The 21,650-nt window shown below is 34.4% G+C and overlaps 3 protein-coding genes across 3 annotated transcripts; all 3 read right to left on the reverse strand.

The window, feature by feature from the left end:
- Nucleotides 1-1,234: 1,234 nt before the first annotated feature.
- LOC140808270 (chorismate synthase 2, chloroplastic) lies at nt 1,235-6,156 on the reverse strand. The gene is made up of 13 exons (XM_073165345.1): nt 5,920-6,156; nt 4,810-4,960; nt 4,363-4,439; nt 4,182-4,240; nt 3,812-3,895; nt 3,567-3,659; nt 3,398-3,478; nt 3,112-3,243; nt 2,880-2,982; nt 2,638-2,732; nt 2,478-2,543; nt 1,769-1,853; nt 1,235-1,611 (listed from the first exon to the last, which is right to left on the reverse strand). The coding sequence occupies exons 1-13, from the start codon at nt 6,062-6,064 to the stop codon at nt 1,460-1,462; spliced, it is 1,323 nt and encodes a 440-aa protein (XP_073021446.1). The 5' UTR covers nt 6,065-6,156; the 3' UTR covers nt 1,235-1,459.
- Nucleotides 6,157-13,196: 7,040 nt separating this feature from the next.
- On the reverse strand, nt 13,197-14,777 carry LOC140807195 (tetraspanin-6-like). The gene is made up of 3 exons (XM_073163935.1): nt 14,116-14,777; nt 13,584-13,897; nt 13,197-13,375 (listed from the first exon to the last, which is right to left on the reverse strand). The coding sequence occupies exons 1-3, from the start codon at nt 14,605-14,607 to the stop codon at nt 13,336-13,338; spliced, it is 846 nt and encodes a 281-aa protein (XP_073020036.1). The 5' UTR covers nt 14,608-14,777; the 3' UTR covers nt 13,197-13,335.
- Nucleotides 14,778-16,954: 2,177 nt separating this feature from the next.
- Nucleotides 16,955-19,898, reverse strand: LOC140807352 (serine carboxypeptidase-like 28). The gene is made up of 9 exons (XM_073164164.1): nt 19,492-19,898; nt 19,320-19,412; nt 19,084-19,176; nt 18,714-18,799; nt 18,225-18,485; nt 17,912-18,039; nt 17,742-17,840; nt 17,549-17,654; nt 16,955-17,209 (listed from the first exon to the last, which is right to left on the reverse strand). The coding sequence occupies exons 1-9, from the start codon at nt 19,640-19,642 to the stop codon at nt 17,060-17,062; spliced, it is 1,167 nt and encodes a 388-aa protein (XP_073020265.1). The 5' UTR covers nt 19,643-19,898; the 3' UTR covers nt 16,955-17,059.
- Nucleotides 19,899-21,650: the final 1,752 nt, after the last annotated feature.

Consider the following 21,650-nt stretch of genomic DNA (forward strand, 5'->3'; position numbering starts at 1 on the left):
GGCTAATTAATTATTAGGTTATCTTCAGAGGTTTTTTTTGTAATTCATTGTCCATTTTAAATGAATTTGGACATTAATACACATTCCTCTTTATTTCTTAAATTTTATGCCAAAAAAATTATTTTTTTACATTTTTTTGTTCATTTAAGTTAGCAAATTAAATTAATATGTCTTTTTAAGGGTTTTTTTTTGTGATTCATTGTTCATCTTTGATAGATTTGGACATTAATTCAGATTCTTCTTTATTTTCTAAATTTTATGTAAAATAAAATTATTTATTTACATTTCTTAATCAATTTTTGTGATTCATTGTTCATCTTACATATATTTGGACATTAATACACATTCTTCTTTTTTTTTTCCCTTCTAAATTTCAAAATAAATTTATGATATAATTTTTTAAAAAAATTAATCAATATTATCCTTATAATAAATATGAATCATATTGATAGTTTATTATCATTTGTTATATATTAAAATTTTACAAATAAAATTTTTTAACTGTGTATAACATATTATTTTATTTATATATGTTTTTTATTATATATATTTATTTGAGCGGTATTATGTTAAATTTTATTTTTATTAAATTATTAATCACCAATATTAATTTATAAATGATTGATTCTTATATAAAATTAATTATCTATAATAAATGTTCTAAAAAAACATAGAAATTAAATAAATTTCGCAATGTGTTAAAAGTTAGCAAAAACAAAAGTGATATTTACCTTAATAACAAGTTTAATGATTTTATTTTAAAATTATTATGATAATTTAGTAAATTAAGAGAATTTTATTTGACGTTTGTCTATGTGTACTCTATTTAAGTAAATTAAAGTTTGATTTTGGTAAAATTCACTATTATGTTAATTTTATTTTTATTGTTTTTTTTTATTTTGAATGATATTTGAATAAAATTTTTTTTTGTTGATTTATCATTTAAGAGGCTGTCTTATGTCGCGGATTGAAAAATTTCATATAAATAAGTGAATATATATGATTTATTGTCATGATGTATTTTTATATATTGTTTGTCGATATATTTGGATTGATAAATACTTATAAACATGATGTTATTCAAACGACTTTAAACATTATCTAATTCTCGTTATTATATTAGTCACCTACGTGCATCGCACGTGTACATTCCTAATATATATATATATATATATATATATATACCATTCCAAGCTTTAAACTTTTTTTTATTATTATTACAATTTGGGGGCAGTTTAGTATTGAAATTTTGAACCCATAATATAGCAAAATAGTGTATGAAGTGTCTGTTTGAACAATAAGAGCCCAAAAAGTCCAAAATCTTTTTCAAAAGCATGTCTCACGCCAGAAGTAAAGCAGCAAAAAAAACTTTCAGCTCCATAAGATATTCATCGATATTAGGGGGGAAGTGTAGAATTTGACGTGCCGAGATGAGCTAAGCAATGCAGATCAATAGTCATTATTGAAGCGGAATCTGCGCCTTCGTAGTTTCGGCCGATTCAAGGGGTTCCTGTAACGCAGGATTAATCGGAAACAGCATACATTGTGCATGTTGTGCCATTAATTGATCAACAAGCACCAGTGCCACCATTGCTTCCACCATGGGAACAGCTGCATTAGGACAGCATAGCAGAGAATTTATCAGAATCAAGAGAAATTTGAGATCGAATTGGGACAGAGATACGGTCAAAAGAAGTAAATACAAGAGACCTTGTTTGAATAAGAACAAAAATATTTAAAAACAAAAATTTGAAGAAGAGTGAGTAACCTCGAGGAACAACACATGGATCATGGCGTCCTCGAGCTATAAGTTCCATCTCGTGTTTGTCCCTACTCACAGTGTTCTGTTTCCTCTGCATAGACAGAACACCGAATATCAATCAAAATAAGTCAAGCATATGCTCAAGAGATTATGGCTTCACAAAGAGCATTGAATAAAGTGTCCACAGGCCCACATGAAACATGCAAAAATTATTGATGAGAATTGCAAAACAAAGGTTTGGTTAATATAAAACATGATTCCAGTCAAATGATGAGATAGCTTAAAACATACATTTATTATAACACGCAGTTTCATTTTCAAATACCAGTTATTACATCGACAAGACGATATCATATAGCATACCAGAAGTAGGTCAATATTTCCCATGTATTTAGATGCAATTCAATCAGGCTTACATTGTAAATGGAAACTGTTGTTGGCATAGCAATTCATAAATTTGATATGATAAAAATAAATGTAGACTCGGCTGCTTGATAGCATGGTCCTGTAGAGTAAAATTTAGACTCATGGGTTGCTAGCCTGGCTCACTTTGACCTAAAAAAATGCAGGCTCGGTACCTCGTGATATAAACTGTTCAAGAATTCTTGGTTTTCAAGAAGTTGACAGAGACACATCCAGAAAAAAGATCCAAAGGCATGCCCAAGAAGATGGAGCCAAAGCAGGGAAACCAGAGAAAGAGAAAGAGATGACATACAGAGATTGTGGCTGTGGGCTTGAAAGCTATTCTCATGTTAATGATTTCTCCATTTGATATCCCACCCTGAAATGTATAGCAGAATCGTGAAAGACAGGAAACTTGGAAAGATGACAGGTATAACCTATACATGTGGTCCATTGAAAAAAACACTCTATACCTGTATCCCACCAGATCGGTTGGTTTTAGTCCTCATTCGGCCAGAGTCATCCATGTAGAACTCATCGTTATGCTCACTGCCAGTCATGAAAGTACCTGGTAGAGTTTCAACAAAAGAAGATTAAACTTGGGATAAAAATGTTTGTTCTTCGTGTTAGTTATTACACACACTAACAAACTATCACTATCAGCCAGTCATCAAATAAAGGAAACTCTAAATCATAAATCCATATAATTTTGCACCTCCAAATCCACTGCCAAACTCAAAGGCCTTCGTCGCAGGTAGCGACAAAACAGCTTTGGCCAGCTCTGCTTCAAGTTTGTCAAAGACTGGAGAACCAAGCCCCTGCAAAAATACAAACAGGTGTTCAGACACTTTTTGGTGAATTTTTAAAATCTACAACAAGAAAGTATTGCAGCAAATTATGCAACACAAATAAATGGGTCGCTTGACAGGGTAGGATACAGGGGTTACCCGTGGAACATTCCGAGCAATGCAGGTGACAACACCTCCAATGGAATCACCTCTCACTCTAACAGCATCAATAGCAGCAATCATTTTCTCAGCATAATCTGGATTTGGGCACCTTACAATATTACTCTCTATCTGTCAACATTTGAAAAACATTATTGCGCCAAAATGGCCTGAAAGCTGACCACGTGAAATTAAAAGGAAAAAAATCACTCTATGGCCAAAATTTATAAATGAGACACACCGTTGCAAGAGTCTCTCCAATATCATACAATATGTAGAGGAATACCTGATCAAGTGTCACAGTGTCATGATCAACCAAATCTTCTGGAAGTACAACCTTGTGTACCTGTGAAACATAAGCAAGAACCTGTAGGAAGCATTATCAGGACAAAACATGGTAAACAAATGGAAAACACAGCTGTATGATCAAATAAGTATGTGAATGCAAGACTTACTTCAGTTCCTGCATAAAGTTTTAAAATCTTCTTTGCGAGAGCTCCAGCAGCAACTCTACCAATTGTTTCTCTGGCAGAAGATCTCCCGCCACCCTGCATTTCCAGAGGCACAGTCAAGTAAAAGAAAAGTGTGAGCAAGAGCTAAGACTTAACAATAATTAATGAGCACGTGAAGATTAACTTTTCAAGTAATCTTCAATAGGCTGCTAATGTTACTACTATTACTTGATTGTAAGAAATGTTACCTGTATTGATCTCACGCCGTATTTGAAATCATAAGTTGCATCTGCATGAGATGGTCTATAAGCTCGGGACATTTCACTGTAGTCCTGAAACATGAAATAACAAAAATGAGACTAGCTCCATATAAATGCATTTTATCAGTTGAAAAAAAATCCTTTGAAGCTTTTAGCAAACTACCAAAGTTAACCCACTAATAATTGTTACTTCAGAAAAAGAATGTAAAAAAGTTTCCCACTCTACGGGTCTGCATATGGGACAGTCTTTTTAAGAATCAATTCTAGGCAGATTTCAATATCTTCATGTTTAAACAGTCGAAACTGTACCATTAAGTTCTAAACTAGACAATCAATGAAGACCTATTCATGTACTTACATTCCCTCTTTGATCCGTATTGGGCACTTCTACCTTGATTGGAGCTCCAGTGGTTACCCCTGCAGTAAGTACAGTATATGTTACTAAAATTTCCAGAACATTACAAGTATTACACGTCTAAAAAACAGTAAGGGCACAGAAAGAAAAACATAGAGTTCAATGAGCCTAATGAAGAACTAACCATCAGCAGTTCCTGAAGCTATTTTGCATGTGTCGGTCTCTTTTCTAGGAGTAGTTATTCTGCTCTGACCAGGCCTCCTAAAGACATTGATTTCATTAATAAAGATTAGCCAATTGGATCTGAATGTAACTCTTTGATTTCAAAAGAAACAAAACATGGCAAAAGAAATGTACACCTAGCATATCTTATCTCCAATTCTTTAATGATTAAGAACTGTTATCCCTGTATTTGTAATCTATCACACCCAGCTACATACATTTTATTGTGGGTGAGCTAAAACCTGTCTTGGTTACCGGTGGTTTCATAGTACTTGTAAAATCAAGAAAATGAACAAACAAACAGGACTAGCAGAGGCAAAAGAAGTAGTTCCCTTTTCTACGTTTATACAAAAGTAGGTTGGAACTTGGAATCATGCCAAAAAGAGCAACAAAGTAGCTAAAAATGTACCTCCTATCCAGATCAACTTGAAGATCCGCTACTGTGAGGGGAATTCTAGGAGGGCATCCATCAATCACACACCCCACACCACCACCATGAGATTCTCCGAATGTAGTAACACGGAAGTAAGTTCCAAATGTGCTACCGGACGCCTGTATTTCTATACAAAAAATTCAAAGCATGTTGTAAGAAGTATCCAGAGACAATATGAATATGAAATAGATGTGTTTTTTCCCTGGCAGTGGGGGAGTGCACAAGGAGAACTAAACTATCTTCAAATGATCATCATATGAGGATTGACATCATTCAGAAATCAATTAAATCATCAAAAAAAAATCCATAAATGAAATGAAAATTTATAGACTAAAATTTTTACTTAATACCTTAACAAATTCACGACACCTGAAATGCACCTTCTAAGTAAACAGTAATGTTTGTTTTGAATCTACCTTATTCTCTTCATGCAACAATTACAAACAATAAGGTTTCCATGAGTAAATGCTCAACTCATTGATCTATCTTTGATTTTCATAAATTTCCAATAAAACAAATCATTCACTCGTATTGAAATGAAGTACTGTCAATCAAAATGGACCAACATGTAGTAAACCATTTCTGTAGAAACAATCACCCACGGATTTGATTGGAAGACCATGGACTTCACCACATCAAAGTTTTACTGTTCTAAATTACCATTTTTTATGGGGTTGCAAATTCAACATCACGTATTTCACTTGCATCAAACTTGTCTCAGTTAGCTTATAATCTAGGATATTAAACGTCGAGCTTAGGCATTTCCCAACCAAACATCTAATTAATCCATCTAGAATCAAGATCGTTAATTAGCCTCAACAGTCGGCACAAGCAACTTATTTTAAAATTTCCCATATCAAATAAAATAGGAAAGTTCTAGCTAACTCACAAGCTCGAAGGAAATCTTAATCGAGCTCATGTTACACCTTTACACCAATTAAGACTTTCATCGCTCCAAAAGTTTTCGAACAATAGTTCAAATATTTTAATGCGCGATTGAATAACAAGAGGCGATCAGCAAAGTTGGATAGCGAATTCAAGAAAAAGAGAAGAAAATCAGTGAAAGCATGTGAGTAATTCAGATACCGAGGCGTTTGGGTAGGGATCTGCGAGCTGGAAGCTGGAGGTTCTGAGACGGAAGAATGGACGACGAGTGGAGGGATCCGAGATGAGCGGAGGCCTCGGAAGCAGATGGAGCTCCGAGCAAGTGCTTGGCAAGGGACGCCGCCATGTCTCCGACGTCGGGCCTGGTGGTTTGCTGACGTTGAGATTGAGTTCAGACGTTAAAAGGGGATTCTTTGCTCTCTCTCTCTATATTTATAATTATATATATATATATATATATATATATATATATATAATTATAATAGTGTGGTGGCTGTGGGAGAGGTGGTTGGTGCAGGATTTGGTAGGCTGATATTCACCAAAGGCTCCGCCAACTACTCCAAATTTCTATATAAAAGTGGATTTTTTCACCTACATTGGGGAGGAGGGTTTATGGATTTTTCAGTTTTTTTCATGCTATTTATACTAATAGTGTTCTTGTTTATTCAACACATGATATATATACTGATGATATGGTAAAATCTTATCATATCATTAATTATATTTTAGAGATATTACAAGATATTGCATTGATATGCATAAATCTAGTTGTCATATATTACAAAATTCTATACCATCTAAGACTCCACATCTATAAATAAAGGGCTCTTAACCCTAATTAAGAGACGCTTTCATGTACAATTATTTTCCTCAGTCTTATATTTTTCTCTCAAATACTATACTGACTTGAGCGTCGGAGTGGCTTCGCCTCTGGGCGGAGTCATCTCACCATTTTTCTTTGATACACAGTTATATTTTTGGAGCGGTTTGATTCGGTATATTAAAGAATTGGTTCATGATCATCGATTCAAGGTATTTTTATGGATGCGCATTTTTTGAGCGCATCAATGGCGCCGTCTGTGGGAACGAAATTTATACCCACGATCTATTTTCTACTATTGGAATTAGAAAGAAAAATTTCACCCAAATAAATCCATCACCGAACCCTATCGGATGGATGGAACAAAATACGCTGCAATTCCCCCACCAAGCGGCCACCACAGGAGACCCACTTGTGGTTTCTTTAACCAACCGACATAATCAAACAAATTCTCTCCCCACTAGCAAATCCGCTCTTCACCACTCAAAACAAGATCAAACTCCAAAAACATGTATCCGAGCATATTTGCTTCGCGGGACCAGCGGCTCACACCCACCTCCATGCCCCGTTTTTTTTTTATAGAATTCTGCCGCGTGCACTACATAGGTCTCCCCACCACAAAGCCCACATCACAGCTCCTTAATGGTTCACCACCTTCGATATTACACTCACTGCCGAGAACCGCAACCACAGTTCGAGCCTTCAACCATAAGTACTCTGCACCACGAGCCTCACAAATTTCATGTTGGGTTTTCATTGGAGCCATCGTCATCGCCTGGAGGGAAAACGAGAAAATTTCTCACTGCGTGCAGCCATCGTCCTTCTCACTCATGTTGTGCTTCTCTGAAATAAAGTATGAGATTATTAGACCATCCGCATTCAACCACCTCGAAGAAGCCCACGATGCGACAATTGTGTTCCTCGTCAGATTGCTCTATCAAAGATTAGGCTACAAATCCATCTCTGAGGCATTCATTATATATTTTCTAATGAGAGGCATGTATCATTTGATAAATAGGGATACCGGATACACCCACTCACGAATTATGTAGTTAATTCTACATCATACTATGTATACTCGTTGTATACATTAAAAACAAAAGCGAGTTTTAGAAAAGCTAAAGAGTCCATACTGCAACAAGAATCGTAGACCACTACTCTCCGGGTGATCGTCTAGTGAACATGCTCCTCACCAATGGCTAATATACCGAGCAACGCATCGTCGCCGCACATAGGGTGATATAATCCAACACTATGACTGTTATTTTCTCCTTATGTTATATATGCTGAGTGGATTTGCTTAAGCATACAAAATTCAACTAATAAACAAAAACAAAATCAATTAGCACTTTCACACTCGTACTCATGGGACAATCATTTAATTTAATTTTGAATATTTGTTGCCCTCAACAGTATGAATTTGATAATTTTCGTTGCTTTCATATATCCATAATTTTTTGAATATCAATATGATTGGGGATGTTTAGGATCGGCTCAATGGCTTTGTGTTTATATGTTATTTATCCTAAATCTCACCTGGAATACTTATTCCTTCATACTTTAGCAGGTCTTTCTTTGGGAACTAACTTGACTCAAGTGACTGCATGGTCGACAAAGGAATAACTAGTCTATTGGTCCATAGTAATAAATTGTTCTACGATGATTCATTTCATGAGGGGGATTTGAGAATTTGTTAGTGCCTATGGGAATTTCGATCTAAATTCTTGAAGTTCTGTTTAAAATTCACGATAAACTTCACGTTGGTCGAAAGATATTTTTCAATTAAATCTTATTTCTAATAAAAATTAGTAAGGACATTTGCTCTTATACACCTAGATCATCCAATTGCTCTCTTGGGCAACAAATCTTTATTTTGCTCAAATTAATTTTTAATTAAATTATTATGGGTTTGGCTCGTCAAAAATATGCCTTATGTAGGTCAGTAAGATGAATATAAGAGTTGCATTCCTATTTTTTTTTTAATAACTATTGAGATATATAATTTCACGCTGTTTATACTCCCGCCAGCGACCTACCCATGCAGTCTTAGGAATTAGGAATCATTCAGACATGTAGTTGAATTTTCTCCCATGATTAGTGTGAACGAGAGTTCACAGTTCTACGTACATTAGATTATCATAATTCAAGACTTACTATGTTAGGTAATCAAAACTCATGGCCCACATTTAAATCGAATTATTTGGGATTTGATCATTACTCGAATCGTGATAGTTTTTGATAAATTGTAGATGCCAAGTAGATGCCAAGATATACATTCAAATTATTATTATTTTGGATTCCTTGTGTCTTGGTTTTATGTTTTGGTGCAGAATTCAAGCGTATTATATTTTGCTACACACCGGGCTCGGACTCAACTTATGTCATTTTTACTAGTGGGCACATGAGCGTTGCACCTTACGACAACATAGCCAGGTCTTACTCGATGACTCGAGAAATATACGATACGAGACATGGATCGTAAACAGAAAGAATAAACTTTTAACTTTGAGGCAACCTCAGTAAGTCCAACTCTGCTTGGCAAATACAGAAGCCCGACCTTGCTCGGCACCTCAGTAAGCCCGACTTTGCTCGGCACCTCAGTAAGCCCGATTTTACTCGGCACCTCAGTAAACCCGACTTTGCTCGACACCTCAGTAACCCGATTTTACTCGGCACCCCAGTAAGCCTGACCTTGCTCGGCACCTCAGTAAGCCCGATTTTACTCGGCACCTCAGGAAGCCCGACCTGTCGCTACCCTTTAGTTAAGCCCGATTTTACTCAGAACCTCAGTAAGCCCGATTTATCGGCACTCAGTAAGCCCGCCTTGCTCGGCACCTCGAAGCCCAACCTTGCTCGGCACCTCGGAAGCCGCTTGACTCGGCACCTCAGGAAGCCCGACCTTGCTCGGCACCTCAGTAAGAATGCCCGTGCTCGGCACCTCAGTAAGCCCGATTTTACTCGGCAACCTCAGTAAGCTCGATTTTACTCGGCACCTCAGTAAGCTCGACCTTTGACTCGGCAACCTCAGTAAGTAAGCCCGACCTTGCTCGGCACCTCAGTAAGTCCAACTCTGCTTGGCAATTACATAAGCCCGACTTTGCTCGGCACCTCGGTAAGCCCGACCTTGCTCGGCACCTCAGTAAGCCCAACTCTGCTTGGCAAATATACAAGTCTAACCTCGTGTTCGTCAGTCAAGAAGTCAAACTCGGCTCGGAAAACATATAAGCTAGATCTCGCACTCGACAACTTGAATTTGATTCTTAATATGTTGCTTTTTATTTGAGCTCGATTTTCAGCAGACTATTATCTATAGCTCTTTATTTGAGCTCGGTTTTCAGCAGACTATTATCTATAGCTCTTTATTTGAGCTCGATTTTCAGCATGATCTTATCTATAACTCTTTATTTAAGCTCGGTTTTGAGCAGACTATTATCTATAGCTCTTTATTTGAGCTCGGTATTAAGCAGGATATTATCTATAGCTCTTTATTTGAGCTCGGTTTTCAAGAAGATCTTATCTATAGCTCTTTATTTGAGCTCGGTTTTAACAGACCTTGATCTATAGCTCTTTATTTGAGCTCGGTTTTCAGCAGACTATGATCTATAGCTTTATAGCTTTTTATTTGAGCTCGATTTTCAGGAAGATCTTGTCTATAGCTCTTCATTTGAGCTCGGTTTTCAACATGATCTTATTTATAACTCATCATTTTAGCTCGATTATTAGCAGGATATTCTTTATGGCTCTTCATTTGAGCTCGACTTTCAGCAATCGATATATCTCGAACTTCGTATTTATGCTGGTCTCGACATCTTGACCTGACTTCTTATTGAGGAATATAGCCACTCTTGGGTCTTTTGACTCTCTAGCGACTCGAAAGGAAAAATCATTTGACTATCTATTCAATATCAGACTACTACATTGGCCGCTTAATTTGGCTCATCTCAGAAAGCACAATCCACAACAAACGCTCAAAGGACACTATTACATGCAACGAGAATATTATCTTACATACTCTAAAATATAATTCATTCATTTAACGTTCCTCCATCATTTCACTCTTCATCACTTTTTTGCGGGGGGTTACTAGTGATGATATGGTAAAAATCCTATCATATCATTAATTATATTTTAGAGATATTACAAGATATTGCATTGATATGCATAAATCTAGTTGCCATATATTACAAAATTCTATACCATCTAAGACTCCACATCTATAAATAAAGGGCTCTTAACCCTAATTAAGAGACGCTTTCATGTACAATTATTTTCCTCGGTCTTATATTTTTCTCTCAAATACTATACTGACTGGAGCGTCGGAGTGGCTTCGCCTCTGGGCGGAGTCATCTCACCATTTTTCTTTGATACACAGTTATATTTTTGGAGTGGTTTGATTCGATATATTAAAGAATTGGTTCGTGATCATCGATTCAAGGTATTTTTATGGATGCGCATTTTTTGAGCGCATCATATACTATGTCGATTTATAATGACATGCATCTCAGTAGATGACACATGTCTCACTGGATGAATCGTTTACTCATATAAATAATATCTATCGAGCCAAATTTTTCTACGAAGTTCGTAAAAATATAATTAAAGATTCAAGGTAAGTAATATAATATACTATTCAAAATGTGATGGGAAAACTCTCTTGGTCGTCAGATGTTCTATGATAAGGTAATTAATATCATGCATGTAGCATACTAACATTATATAAAATGTTTTTTAAACCAAATTTAATAAGATGTTAGAACCCTCAATTCAAAGGATTATGACATATTAAAATATAATTTTACAAAAATAAAACTTTTTTGAGACATTTTTATAAGTCAATATTGTGATACATATATTTTATTTGGGTCATCCGTGAAAAAGTCTTACTTTTCATACAAAAAGTATTAATTTTTTTTATTGTAAATATTAATATAGTTAACTCATTTCACGAATAAAGATATATGAAATTGTCTTACAAAAAACATAATCTTTCACAAAATGATGGTCAAATTTGGGGGTTAGACTATTTAAATATATGTAATGATTCATGAATAATTGTTATCATGATCAACATATTTATCCGCTATTGTACTACTACAAAAAAATTATAGATAAAATCATTATATTATCTATGTATTTTGATTAATCATTCAGCAAATATCATACATAATTTATTATCCTCATACAGTGTATATATTAATTATATTCAAATTATTTATTTGATATCAATAAAGTTATAATTCAAATGGTTAAGTCGATGCTACATGTGGGGGCACTACCCCATATGGTTTGGATGGACAAAATTCACACACATATTTGATTTTAAAAAAATTAGTGGACATCATGTATGTGTGGCTAATAATTTGGACCCTTGATTCTATGATGAGGGTAGTACCCCTACATGTAGGATGAAATCAACCCCAAATCATATAGACTCACAACACTCAACTCACAGATTTCTTCTAATCTGTTAATAATCATATCACGTGAAAATTAAACAACTCGATTCTTAGCTTAAATCCAACTTTTTGGATAAAGTCTTAATCCACAATCTGTTTATATAAAGAACAAAGAATAAAAAAAGGAAAGAACAGCAGCTTTTCCAGTCTGGAGACTATCGGAAGCTGGCCGATTTCGTGGCGGCTGCGGACAGAGGGATCGAGGATTGTGTTGGGAAGTTCGCGTGTCCGCCGAATGAACCGGAAGATCTTGTGAAGAAAATTGGTCGTGCGAAGAATGTGAAGTATTTTTCGGGTTTTCTCAAAGCGTTTGGTATGATATATACGAGGGAAGATCGATAGCATGAGTGTTTAGTTTTTTTATTAGTATTATTGTACAATGATTTGAAGAATGAAATTAATACAAGAAGTGATTCCGGATTCGTGGTGTTGAATATAGTCATTAAATCATTTAATTTTCATTTTCAGGGGCCTGAATCACCACTAACAAGTGAAAGAAAACCGCATATAGTCATAAAATCATCCTCATTGTATACTAGCACACATGTCCTTCATGGATTTGGATCCTCTGTTTTGACTGAAAAGGTATTGTACTCTTTTTACACGAGATAATCAGCTGATTATCTCGTTTCGTTTGACAAGTTTTTAAATTTATCTGACATTGTGTGAGGTCCATCAGATGATCAACTGATCATCTCGTACAAAAAGTACACGATCAGTCCATAACTGATCATCTCGTACAAAAAGTACACGACATCATATGCTCTATTTCAACTACAACATATGATCTAAATCCGTACTTCATTTCTAGTTTTCATAATTTTATTTCGTATTTCAAGAATATTGTAATAGCATAGCGATAATACTTTTCTTCATTACCTCCTGAATTATTAAAGTAACTAGGTACGTAACACTAATCAAGTAACGAATTGCGAACATCATTTAATTAATTCGTTAAACTAATTTATATGCCATGAAAGTCAATATTTTCTATAAATTATTTCTTCAATAAAAATAAGTTCATTGAAGAAATCACCATGCATGAAATCCATGTGTGTGGCAATAATTTTCTTGGTGCTGATTTCCTTGCCATATCCAAAACTTTGTACAATTATAAATTATTAATTCGAATGTTAGTGAACTGGTTAATTTTTCCATTCAAAATAAAATAAAATATTACTGCAGTTAGAAAAAAAAGTAGGTGGATATCTATCAATCTATCATATAAAAGCTAGCAAAGATTGTGACAACAGATAGAAATATTTGGCCTTTGTTTTTCTAGTACAGTGGTGAAGATGCATACTAGAAAATAAAGCAGGAAAAAGATTATAATTTAGTTGGCTAATAAAGTTGGTTCCTTCTGTCATCCAACCATCTCCACCTACAAAATGCAACCACATGTCACTTTTTTTTTTTTTTTAACAAAATTCGAATTGATGGGATATATTTCGAGTAAATTTTTTGTGGGGATTAATCATATATATTCCGGGAGAAGTGTAAAAGGAGGTAGCAATGGGGACACTAATTGGCTGGCATGTTAAGTTTTAAAAAGTACCATTGTAAAAAATGTTTCCACGTGCAAGACTTACCAATGGAAATCCCATCTAGGTCGCACTTTGGACATGCGATTATGGCCGTAAGGGTAGTCGGTCTCCGCCCTCTTGGCGTTCTGAAAGGCACAACATCCGATGGAGTAGATACCGATGAGGAAAACAAGCATCACGATGCTCAACACCGCGAGTTTGTGCCAATCCCTACGAACATTTTCGAGCACACCGGCCTTGCATGAGTCACACTCGTAGCACAGCACGTTCGGTGCGTTGTTCCATCGGTAGCAGTCTGCGTCCTGCGCTGTTGTTGTGGTTGTGTAGTCGCATGATGTCGGGGGTTTGCAACAACCAGACTGCATCCATATTTTTATTGATTGTGTTCATATGCTAAAACTATAAATCAGTAAAATTCCTTGGTTTTACTGGAAACAGTTTATGTTCATCAGGAATACAAATTATAAACATGGTTTATGGAGAAAGTTAAAAATATAGATTTGTGCTGGAATAATAAATTTAGCTTCCAAGCAGTCGCAGATCAGGAAATCTTTAACCAGAAAAAAATAATTATTACCTGAACTGGAGACATATCTTTAGTCAAATAATCATAAGGAGTCCACGAAACAACCTGGCCACAAGTCTTGGACCCCAAAATACAGCTCCTAACAGTCATCCAATACTTGGGATCCTCAATCCTTTTCCTTAACCATCCCGAATACTTATCCAGATGATACTCCTTATATATCCTTCCAGGCACTTCAATCCCGCCTCCGGGGCTTGTAACGACGAATCCAAAGATTGTTAATCCCATCAAAGTTGCTATGATCAGCAGCATGATAACTAAATAAACCCAAAGTGCCCACGCAACATGGAAGCATGCACCTATGAATCCTGCTAATGATATTATCAGGACTATGAATCCCACCACCAAAAGGGGCGTTTGGAGGAAGTTTTCACAAGTTGTGCTGCTTCTTGCCATCCATAACCCGGCCCCGATTATCGGTATCGAGGCTAAGAGGGTGAAGAGGTTGAGAAATCCTATCACTGTGTTGCTGAATCTGTACATGGCTTGTGTATTTGTTTAATTTGTCTGGATTTTAGTGGGTGGTTTTGGGGTGTTCTGGTTCTTGTATGATTTGTTTGCTTTGCTAGCTTTATCTTTAATGATCATGGCTTTATCGCAGTCGAAGGGTAGAGCTGATATTTTTGCAAATTAAAGAATTTCGATATTTTACCTATACGCGAGTTAGAACCGTTTGTATATATAGAGTTCATAAAATCATATTTGCATACCACGGCTTCTCCTTTTTTAAATCGATCAATCAACAAAAATTATTCTCACTGTTTTTTTTAATAAAAAAATAAAACATTTTTTATTCACGTAAAATAACCAAATTAAAAAAATCTTGTGAATAAATGTATTGAAAAATATATAATATATATTTTAATTATAATATTAAGTAAAAGAGGAAATTGCATTTTGTCTATATTTTCACTCTTCTCGATTGTGGTATTTTGTGTCGACAAATTTTTTTTACTCCGTTATTTTTTCCCACAATTTTAATTATTTTTCTGACATAAGACATTCAGAATGAGAACACATTTGTTCTACTACATCAACGTTCATAATGAAAAATGACTAAATGTGTCAAAACTTGAAACTTATAGGAGTAACACTAAAATTTGATAAAATAGATGACTAAAATTACATATGAGTACATACATAGAGCCGGAAATGCAATTTTTCATATGTAAAATAATTATATATTTTCTAATACAAACAAGGAACAGATTCAAATGAAATACTAAATGGTCTACCAAGCTTTTTTGATTTACTTTTTATAGCATTGGTGTCAGTGAGAATGGTGTTTTTAATTATTTATTTTTTTTTTTTTTGGTTGCTTTATCATTTTTCTGCATGGGTTCTTGAAATAATGTAACTTAAGCTTATTACTTTATGCTTTTTGTGCTTTGTGGATTGCTTTTGATATGAATAAGGTACACTAAAACATCACTATTGATGATCATCGATATCCACCAATTTGATTATAATGACAAAATTGCCCTTAATTGGAGACTAAGGAAACTTTCTTGGGAATTTTTCAACTATAAAATTGTCAAATAATTTTCTTAACCATTTTAATTTTTTCATCCCAAAAAGACATAATATTAGTCCGACATGTTAATTTTTTTTATATAAATATTGGGTAAGAAGAAGAAAAAAAATTATTTAGTTTTGATTATTTGATCGATCAAGACTCACTCCTAACTCCAATTATATCGTCAAAAGAATTTTGAGTACCACTTGATTGGAGACGATATATTCTTGTTGCTAGCTAGTTGAATAAACGTATCAAATTCTCAGTTGATGTAGCAAGGCAAGCAAAGAACAGAGAGCAATTTGTGTCCAAAAAAAGAAAAATGGACCCCAATTTTGCTTCTTTTCTAAGCATGTTCTCAACCCTAGCTCTAATGTATAAAAGTAATTTATCATAATAAAATATCATTTTGCCCCTTATCTAAACCCAATTTTGCTTCTTTCGGGAACCATCAATTTGACATCCACTCTTTTTTTTTAAAATAAATCAGGTGCTCTCCATTAATTGCCTTTACTCTTATCTTATAAAGATAATATTATTTAATTTTAAATATTCACTCGTTCAGTGTATTATATTATAGCTTTTTTTAACTGAACCATACTATGAAAAGATAAAAACTTGTGTGAGACGGTCTAACGGATCGTAGTTGTGAGACGAATCTCTTATTTGGGTCATCTATGAAAAAATATTACTTTTTACTCTAAGAATATTATTTTTTATTGTGAATATGGGTGGAGTTGACCCGTCTCACAGATTAAGACCTGTGAGACGGTCCCACATGAGACTCACTCCTATAAAAATACACGGTATTTGACAAATTGAGATATTTAATTAATGAGTAGGTCTCTTGTAAGACGGTCTCGCGAATATTTATTTATGAGACGAGTCAATCCTACCGATATTCACAATAAAAAGTAATATTTTTAATATAAAAAAGTAATATTTTCTCATGAATAACCAAAATAAGATATCCGTCTCACAAAATACGACTCATGTGACCATCTCACACAAATTTTTATCTTAATTAGTAGTTATTCACTTATTCCAACAATTCATCATTTAGTGCACTCCAAGAATTCACTTATATAGTATATATTTTCAATTCCAAAATAGTATTGCAACACACACATACAAATAAAATATACATTCCTGAAATGTTCGAATTAGTGTTATAGGTGAGCGTTTTCAATTACCCTTATCAACATATTCTCGGAAGAACTTCTCACACAAAGCTTGTTCGTATGGTTAACTCGACTAAAGTATGTAGATTCTTAGTACGACAAATTTTAAAATAATTTGACACAGAACACACACCAACATGAATTCCTACATGCTAAACTTAATTCTTAGTTAGAAGAAAAGTTATTATAATGTTTCCACAATTGATCAATAGTAAGGAATTAATTTTAAAAACTGATCTTAATTTGGAAATGTTGGCATGATCTGATTGGTCAAGAAATTCCTAAATATAGTCAAAGCGAGCTTAGGACTTGTTAATGGAACTTCGTGGCCTGCCCCTCGCACCGTCACATACGTCAGTCCTTCATACACTTCGCTCCATCCACCCACCTATATTTTTATTGAATAAATTAAAAAAATGCATTTAATTTAATTTAATCTAATCTAATAACATAATCGGAACGAACTAAAAAATGTGCATAATCATATATATAATAAATAATTTTTAAAATAATTTGACTAAAGTGTGTTAGTATAAATAAAATACATTAAATATCGAGGAGTAGATCTCTTGTGAGACAGATCAACTATACCGATATTCACAATAAAAAGTAATACTTTTACATGAATGATCCAAATAAGAGATCTGTCTCACAAAATATGATCCGTGAGATCATGTCACACAAGTTTTTTCCGATATCGAAGATGTGAATGCAAATAACTACCGACCTTTTGCTTGTCGTACCAAGCATACCAGCTGATATTTGTCTTTAGGTTTAGAGCTTTGAGGGAATAACGGGTTCCAGTTAGCGGCAGGACGGCGTCGCTGTCCCCGCTGCCAAATTTACAAATTGGAAATAATATATAGACATTGTAGTTTTCGAATAAGTAAATCAAGAAGATTATACTCGAATGCAATTACCTAAATACCCATATCCTGAGTCCAGCAGCAGCTATTAGTTCTTTCAAAATTGGTAGCATGGATTTGGGTGAATCTGTCCAGCTCTCTCTTATAATATCACTGCAAGTATGAAGAAGAACAACATACATATATATTTCCTTCATTAATATTTACTAAATAAATCTGGATACCTGCAAGTCACCCAAGGATGAGAGATTTCAAGAATATTGGCATGAAAAGCCTTTTGCACCTCCGGACGATTCATATACAATTTTGTATACTTGACAATGCATTGATCGTTTCCTCTATATATCCAAGGCTAAGATAAATAAATAAACTGGTTAATATATAAGAAATATGGGATTCTGATTTTCAATATTACCAAAATCCCGACCAGGATTTCAGCTCGAAACCGATTGATGCGGCCGGGTAAGATCCCACCTATGTATATATATATATATACATGATTACAAGTATTTATAATGTATGATTTATCAATCTTACCCGGGGGAATTTCAAGTTTTTGGGAAGGGTCCCAAGCTCGGGACATGGTTTTTGGTTAATGGCGTAAGGATTGATAAGTCCAAACTCTAAAAATGCAGCAGATAGAGCTTGAGAGCATTCGTCTTTTGGAAATAGAAACGAGTCGTTTGGGCAAGACTTGTTCAATGCTTCATATGTTGAGTCTCCTATCAACCCATGATTCCACCAAAATTCAAATGCCCCAATGTTGTCGTAGAAGTCATCAATAAGTGGATTTCCAAGCTAACATGCATGTGCATCCATATTTAGAGTGACCATAAATTAGGAAAAAAATTAGCAAATAACTATGATATGATTTGGGATTATGCGATTTTGTATCATTAGCTAAAAATACTTATTTTTTGATCAAATCTCCCCCGAGGGAATGTTCGTTTTTCGACTACTTACGATTGATTGAACAAATGAATCGTCTATTATTTGTAAAAACTCGATTGATATACTAGTACTAACCAAGAAACCTTGAAAGTTGATGATGGGATTCTTGACTCCCTTGTTGCTGTCAACAATGACTTTAGAAAGTTGAGGTATGTAATGGCCTAAAAAAAGAAAGGATGAGTGGCAATCGTTTGATTATGTGGAAAATGAGGGGTGATTTTGAAAATTTAAAGTTTGATTTACGAGTAGGTCTCTTGTGAGACGGTCTCACGAATCTTTATTTGTGAGACGAGTTAACCCTACCAATATTCACAATAAAAAGTAATACTCTAAGCATAAAAAGTATGGATGACCCAAATAAGATATATGTCTCACAAAATACGACCCTTAAGACCGTCTCACACTAGTTTTTGTCTTGATTTACTTGACTATAATACCCGTGTACCTGCGTAACTTTCGCCAGCTATGTAAAATGGTCTACGCTTGAACTGTGGAAACCTTCCAAACCATCTTGTAAGGAATGTATAGGCATCTTTTACTGAAAGTATTGGAATTATAGTTATAACCCAAAATGATTTTTTTTTTTTTGAAATACTGATATTTAGGTTTTTGAGTGCATCTAAAATATTATTAAATTATTTATAAATGATTAGGTTATGTAAAAAATAATAATTAAATTACCTGTTCTATGGTCGCCAATTGTTTGATCAAATGAAGCGTTTGCATAGGAGAATCCAACCCCCGCCGGTGAATCTAGAAATAGTAAGTTGGCTTCTGCATGAACCAAATTGAGTCGTGTTACAGAATTTGTTTCAACTTTTCAAACAATGAAAGATCTTATAGTAACATCCACCTTTGTTCCATGCATGTTGACTCAAGTAGAGTGACCGCCCATCGCGCCTCACTCGAAAAGGCCCGATCTCCTCCGATGCCCCATACGCGATGGACGAGCATCCCGGACCACCATTAAGCCACAGAACAAGAGGCTTTGAATCGGGCTCCATGCTCGACTCGATCAACCAGTAAAACAAAGCCCTGTTCGCTGTCCGATCCACTGTGACATATCCCGAATATTGTCTGAAATCGACATTTCGGGGTTGACCGGGAAGTCTGAGGATCCTATCCCTCTCTTGTTGTTTATGATATGGGAAACTAATCGAAGTAGCTACAGAATGTAGAAATAGTAGCCAGTATAGGACATAAAGCCCGGAACACGTATGATGTCGTAAGCATCGCCTCTCATGATTTTAACAAGTTCGAGCTCGACTCGATTAATTTTAGATTAATTACGTAGCCTAACCAATTTTGTAGGACATGGTCTCCGGTTTTTGTGGATCGTAATTTAAGAAACACATCATGTGAGTTGCGAGAAACATTTGAATCGAAATGGGAAGAAGACCATTACCTCATTAATTCGATGCACGTGAGTAGTAATTAATGATGATTTTGGCGGACCAAACATTGGGATTCTATAATCTGTAAAAATTAATAAATATATTTAATTTTTAATTTTTATTTTATATTATTGTTTGTAACTTATAGACATATTAATTCTGAATTAATTATTATTATATTTTCCTTTTATAATATTGTACATATTAAATTAAGAGTTTTTGTCTATCTAGATTATTGAAATCTTTGATAAACTCTAGATATAATATATTTATTTAAAATAGTTTTTTTCCCTAATGAAACTCTTGTTTTCATATCTTATAAAATTATATTCAAGAATAAACTTTAGAGCAAAATAAAATTATAAATAATCAAAAATAGTTGTCGAGACTAAAAGATGAATATAGACGACTCAAGAGAGCAAACACGTGAGTTGATGATTTACTTTGAAGAGATCAAGCTAAGGTGTATTGTTGTGTAGTTGTGGAGTGTTGAAGACACATATACACACATAATCCCAATGTTGATTAATGTGTTGTTCATCGTACATAATTTTGGCTTCACAAACTTTGCATGTATATATAAGTTTGGTTATTCGGTTTGATAAGTATTTTAGATGCACTTTATCCCCTCACTTCGTTAAGGGAGATAGTTTTTTCTTTATTTATTAGTACTATTTTTGTAAACTGACAAGTTTTTCTAGTGAATCATTTGTCCCGATGCAATGCACAAGTGTATGTACACTTGTGCATGATTAATTATGTCATATTTTATTAATCAAAGTTTAATCGTGTGATAAATTACATTATTTCACCGCATGTTAGATTAAGATATTACAACACTGCACACAACACTTACGTCTTATTCACACAATCTCAGTCTATTTATTACTTTTATATCAAACAAATCTTTCAAATCCAAACACATGGGAACATTAAAATTGCGCGCCAGATTCCATAAAAGAAAGTCAATGTCTGTATATGCTTGATTAAGTTTTCATGATCTGCAGCATTGCATGAAATTTCGTGAGCAATTATTTATATACAAATTAATTATACATTTTTTTGAAACTTTGTCAACTTAGCAGTCACTTTGTGGAGAAGTGATTTTGAGAGAGATCCGATGTCGTTTCTGTCGTTCGTTATACCGGATGTAAAGATCCTGAAAATCCACATGGCTTAGTGGTTAATTAAACATGACTAGTGACATAAAAACATGGTTTAATGGTTGAATGATCATGGAGTAGTGGTTTGAGACATGTGATCATGGAGTAGTGACTTGAGATATTGGATCATAGAGTAGTTAGGTGTATTACCAATTCTCTATAAAAGGACATCAATTGACACACATAAATCACTCAAAATTTCTATCAATTTTCGAGTGCCAAAATTCTGCCCAAATCCAGAAAATTTTTCTCATTGTTTTAAATATCAGAACTCGATCTCCACCATTCAGAATACACCTACACGTGTTGTGAGCAACATATCCAATATTACGCAAAACAAAACAAAGTATTTCTACCATTTAAAAAGTCATAGTAATTAGTTTTTAACAATGACTATTATACAATTTTTATATTTATATAATCGATTTGATTCGTTTTCTTGGATGAAAGGTTTA

Source organism: Primulina eburnea, chromosome 12, assembly GCF_022965805.1.
Source record: "Primulina eburnea isolate SZY01 chromosome 12, ASM2296580v1, whole genome shotgun sequence".
NCBI classification, from domain to species: Eukaryota; Viridiplantae; Streptophyta; class Magnoliopsida; order Lamiales; family Gesneriaceae; genus Primulina; species Primulina eburnea.